At 30.2% G+C, this 5,988-nt stretch overlaps 1 protein-coding gene across 1 annotated transcript; it reads left to right on the forward strand.

The window, feature by feature from the left end:
* The first annotated feature begins 335 nt into the window (after positions 1 to 335).
* On the forward strand, positions 336 to 1,397 carry LOC127902195 (wall-associated receptor kinase-like 9). The gene has a single exon (XM_052441014.1). It carries the CDS (start codon positions 336 to 338, stop codon positions 1,395 to 1,397), a length of 1,062 nt encoding a protein of 353 aa, XP_052296974.1.
* The last annotated feature ends 4,591 nt before the right edge of the window (positions 1,398 to 5,988 follow it).

The raw sequence follows: 5,988 nt of genomic DNA on the forward strand, positions 1-5,988 counted from the left end.
CAAAGTTTGAATCCCTATTCATGTTACATCAATACAAATTCACCACTTAGATGAAAAGTGATATGCTCAATAACTAATTATCACATGACCTTACGAGATAATGCAGTATTCTTTGCCACCTCAGTCTAGATACGGACTTTGAATTCAATGGTATTACATTTACAAAGTTCGAATTCGAAGTTTTAACTTTTTGATCACGTACCAAATCTACATGATGATATGCAATCGCTGTTTAATATATCCCTTCTGTATTCGTAGCTACAATCAGCACATCGCTTGTATTTCTCTTTCAAGTTATCGGCAGAATTTTGTTTCGGATCATAAGAAAGAAAAGAATGGATATCAGACTCAAAGAGAAGTTCTTCAAACAAAACGGGGGTTTACTTTTACAACAAATGTTAAATTCATATGATGGCAGCGTTATTGACAGATGCAAATTGTTCAGTTCAAAGGAGTTAGATAAGGCAACTAACCATTTTAATGTGAACAGAATACTTGGTCAGGGAGGCCAAGGTACTGTCTACAAGGGAAGGCTTGAAGATGGAAGAATCATTGCAGTAAAGAAATCCAAATTAGCTGTAGATGATGAAGAATTATATAAGCTCGAAGAATTCATTAACGAGATTTTCATTCTTTCGCAAATTAATCACAGGAACGTGGTTAAGCTCTTAGGATGTTGTTTGGAGACCGAATTTCCTTTACTAGTTTATGAATTTATCCCCAATGGAACCCTTTACCAGCATCTTCATGATCGTCATCAAAATGAAGAGTATCCGCTAACGTGGGAAATGCGTTTCCGGGTTGCCATAGAAGTGGCGGGAGCTCTTGCTTATTTGCACTCAGGAGCGTCCTCTCCGATTTATCATCGAGACATCAAGTCAACGAATATACTCTTAGACGAAAGATACAGAGCAAAAGTTGCAGACTTTGGGACTTCAAAATTTATTGCTATGGATCAAACTCATGTGACAACAAAAATACAAGGGACCTTTGGGTACTTGGATCCAGAGTACCATCAATCAAGCCAATTGACGGATAAAAGTGATGTCTATAGTTTTGGAGTAGTGCTTGTTGAACTTTTAACAGGAAAGAAGCCAATATTTTCGACAGGAAATACTTCACAAGAAAATGTAAGTTTGGCTGCATATTTTGTTCATTCTATGAGAAAAAATCGTCTGTACCATATTCTTGATGATCAAGTGATGAAGCTGGGAAAGAAAAATCAGATCGTGGCATTTGCTAACCTTGCAGAAAGATGCTTAGACCTGAATGGTAAGAAAAGACCTACAATGGAAGAAGTTTCCATGGAGCTAAATGGAATTCGAGGATCTAGTAAAAAAAAGAGAGCAGTGTTCAGTAAAATTATCAAGAGGTTGAGTTTGAAAGAACCCAAATGAACCAAAGCATAGGGGCTTTTTATTCTTTTTCTTTTTTTCACTTTTTTTTTTAATTTTGGCCGCAAAATGATTTACAGCACTGGGTACCCAGTTGAGATTGTTTTGGCTTATAAAATAAGCTCAGTTTAATTGTGTATATGAAATAATCACTTGGACGAAAAGGCATGGTAAATTATATTGTTTAAGATTAATGTTTTGAGCTTCAAGAGTAAGTATGTGTTTCATAAGTTTTATTATTAAAGTATTTTCATTGTATTACATAATTGTAGTAGAGTACTTAAATTTTGTGTATAAAACTCAATATAGTCGACATTTTTTAAAATAAGAGCTTGTTAAATTTAATTTAATGAAGGGAAATAACCATTTAAAAAATATACTAATAATTTTTTAATTTGATATTCAGTATCCAATATTATTGCAAGTAAAAAATTGATTTTTTTATGTTTAATATTCAGTACTGGTTTAAGTAAATTATTGGATAAAATTTTGATATTTAATCTTATGTTGATACTGGTTCAAGTAAATTAATTGATTAAAATTTTAATATTTAATATAATATAAAATTCTAGCATAAAAAATAATTACGAAGTTAAGTTTTTATAATTATTATATGTTAAATATTAGTTTAATTGAGAAAGAAGAGAGTGACGAATAGAACAAAGAAAAGAGTGATAAATAGAACAACAATTTTTCTCCCGCTCTTATCACACCTAAATTCAAATGAAAATAAGAATTAATAATCTCAATTAGTTTTGGACATAGCCAAACATGACATTGGATAAGATTAATTTTTTTAGTCTAAAATCAAATTCAATATAGGCATGGCAAATTAAAGATTGGGCCAGGCTTTTACAAACCTAGACCTAGATCCTTTAAAAGTTATCCAAACTTAGACAGGTTGGGCTTGGGTCAAGCCTGGACGGGCTAGGCCGAGCTTGGGCCAAGCCTAACCTTTTCATTAATTTTGAAATAAATTTTTAAATAATGAAAAAATATTTAAATTAAAGATAATTATCTAATACATAATAGAATAATATTCCAATATATAAAATAATAATAACATAATATAATAAATCATAAATATTAATATAAAAATATATTAATCTAATATTTTGAGTTTTTCTTTTTAATTTGATTTATTTTTTATTTATAAATTGACCTGTGCTTTTTTCCTAAACCCTTAACCAAGCCTAATCCGTGCGGGATTTTTTGCCAACTCTAATTTAATCCCAAAATTTATCCAGCTCCCAAATATAGCCCTAGTTTTAGACTGAAATTTGGGCTAATCTACTAGTCCTTGCAACCAAACATGACATTAGATAGGATTAATTTTTTAGTCCTAAAATCTAATCTAATCTAATCGCACAATTTATCCCACTCCCAAACATAGCCGAAAAGAACTAGTTATTTTTTGGGAAGAGAAATTTATCATTTTACTTTCTTCTTAATCCTTGGATAAATTTTTAGCCTAAAATATTTTGAATATTATATAATTCAATTGCTTATTGATTGAATAATAATATAATTATAAATTTACAAATGTAAATTTTTTAATGAAATTTCATGAAAATATAAATTTATTTTTACGAGAATATTTTTAATATTGTTTTACAATAAAATTTGAATTAATATCAAACAGTTTGTACCGCATTTAATTTATTTTTCAATAAATTAAAGCTAAAAATCATACATACAATCCAACCCAATACCAGAGACTAACGTTTACACACAAGCCATATACTTAACTCGGCACATATTGCCGATACCGTAGATTTTTCTTTGCATTTATCTATATCTGATGTGGAAAAAAAATTAAAAAATGAATAAGGCGATGTTAAAAATAAATTGTACTTATTAATCTATCAATTGATTACAATTTGCTTATAGACAGATAAATAATATAAATTTTAATTAAAGAATGAGTGTCAAAGAATACTATAGAATCGATTCAAGGAGCCCATTAATCAAATATTGTCGAAATTAACTTGTTTAGAAGACTTGAAATATTTTACCAAATGAAACAACTACAATAGACATTATTTTAGCTTTTGTCCTTCGGGGGGTAAAAAATTATCAAGGTAAACTTATAAAATTGTAAGGTAATATTATCATTTTTTTTTTAAATAAGTACGAACTTAAGGGAAAAATAAATTCTTATGGGACTGGCTACCCAGGGGATGAATGGATCTGCCCTTGGAAAATGAGCAGGATTTGTGCCTGCATTAAAAACATGAGCACTTGGACATTTTATAAAATGATTTAGCAATCCTCTCTTGATTTAAGCACTCCTAAAATTTTTAACGATCTTATATCATATGTCATGCAGTAATAGTGTATGGATATGATTTACCTTCTTTATATTTTAAATTTATTAACTACCAATCAATATGTAAATTATTGAGAAAGGATGCTAATCCTTTATAAAATATTTTTGGCAAACTGAGTTTTAAAAAATTGTGGTTTCAATATCATAGTCATAGCCGAACATAGTATGTTTTAGAAAAATATATACCACAAATATATAATTTTATTTTGAGTAATGTTACATATACGTGAGGGAAAACAAAAATAATGTTAAGCAACTATAACTTTAATCTGAAAAGTTGGAAAGTATATATAATAACCTCTTTAACCACTTGGTCTTTGGGCAAGTGGCTAGAGCTACTCTCTCACAAGTATGAGGGTAGTGGTTTGAACCCTCACAAAAGCATTGTGGGGGTTTAATTTCTTTCCTCAAATTTGATGAAGACAGTCTTCTCCCTTTCGAAATGTGAGTGGAATGGACATCCCTCGAATATTGGAGAGGGTAAAATTTAGGCAGTATTATATAAGATTTAATGTAAACTAGTCCTAATAATTATCTGATTATGTATATGAGTTGTAGTCTCATGTATATGAGTTGTAATTGTTGGGATTATATGCTCTTTTAAAGCATATTAATTTATTTTCTGATTAATAAAATATTGGAGATATTTTCAATTGCATAAATATTTTGAATAAGGTCCGTTTAATCATATTATATGTATTTATGTGATCATCATATGGATTCACAGAAGACATAAATACAAGTTATCTTATGATTAAATAAATTAAGTTCGCAGTTGATAAATAGAGTTGGGCGCTCTAATCATGTATGAATTTACTGATGTAGTTTGACTACATTGAGCTGGATCACATATGAGATTTAATTAACATTGAAATGACTGTCAGACTTATTAAATCTCATAGTCATTGATTTTACTATAATCTTAATCTTGAGTTAGATATGATTTCATGATTGTAATTGTTATTCCATTTGAGTTACCAATAGACATGACACACAATTGTGATCAAGATTACTCGGTATCTTGGTGGGAGCTGGATCACATATGAGATTTAATTAACATTGAAATGACTGTCAGACTTATTAAATCTCACAGGCATTGATTTTACTATAATCTTAATCTTGAGTTAGTTATGATTTCATGATTGTAATTGTTATTCCATTTGAGTTACCAATAGGCATGACACACAATTGTGATCAAGATTACTCGGTATCTTGGTGGGAGCTGGATCACATATGAGATGTAATTAACATTGAAATGACTGTCAGACTTATTAAATCTCATAGGCATTGATTTTACTATAATCTTAATCTTGAGTTAGTTATGATTTCATGATTGTAATTGTTATTCCATTTGAGTTACCAATAGGCATGACACACAATTGTGATCAAGATTACTCGGTATCTTGGTGGGAGCAATTATGAGTTATAGATTAACAATATAGAATTGTACAACACATCTCTTGATGGGTTTTCGGCACTTGATCATAGAATTCTCTGGCCAGAGTGTGTCAACATATTTAGTATGTTGAAAATGATCATTAGAGAAAACCAGTAAGTATCAAGGAATAAAATGTAATTAAATCGATTAGACAGTTGTGATATCGATTTAATTAACGATGTGGTACAAATGATTATGCAGTAAAGAAATCGATGTGGCTTTGGACGAATTATTATTCGAGCATACAATTATGGAGGTCAGTTACAATCTTTTAGTGGAGTAGATTTGGAATTAAATAATTGGGCTAGTTTAATTACAGGCCTAATTATTGTAGCCACTATTGTATGTTCCCAAATGATCCCCGGGTTAGCTCATTTAATTGACTGCGCCACTACTAGATTAATAAGCAAGATAACTAGCTATTTGGGTTAAAAGCCTAAATATATTATTCAGTGGGAGGTTTCATATAATGTATTTGTGTCTAAGGGGCCTTGTGTTATTTTACAAGGTGGGCCCCTATGATAAGAAAGAAGTAACGTTACTTTTGGTTTATTATTTTTAATTTAAATCAAACTTGATTTAATAGAATTAAATAATATTAAATATGGAGCCTAGGGTTTTCACTAAAGGGATAAAAAGACTTATTTTCTCTACAAAAAAAGAGAGCAGCCACCTTATACAGATCAGAGAAAAAGATTTTTCTCTCTAATCTTGAGAAAAAAATTTTCTCGTGCTACTTGCTTTAGTGGTGATAAAGGTGCCCACGCGTCAAGTGCAGATCAAATCTGAGTCATAACTTGTTAGATCATTGGTGACAGTTCGTGATC

Source organism: Citrus sinensis, chromosome 5 (assembly GCF_022201045.2).
Source record: "Citrus sinensis cultivar Valencia sweet orange chromosome 5, DVS_A1.0, whole genome shotgun sequence".
Taxonomy (NCBI): domain Eukaryota; kingdom Viridiplantae; phylum Streptophyta; class Magnoliopsida; order Sapindales; family Rutaceae; genus Citrus; species Citrus sinensis.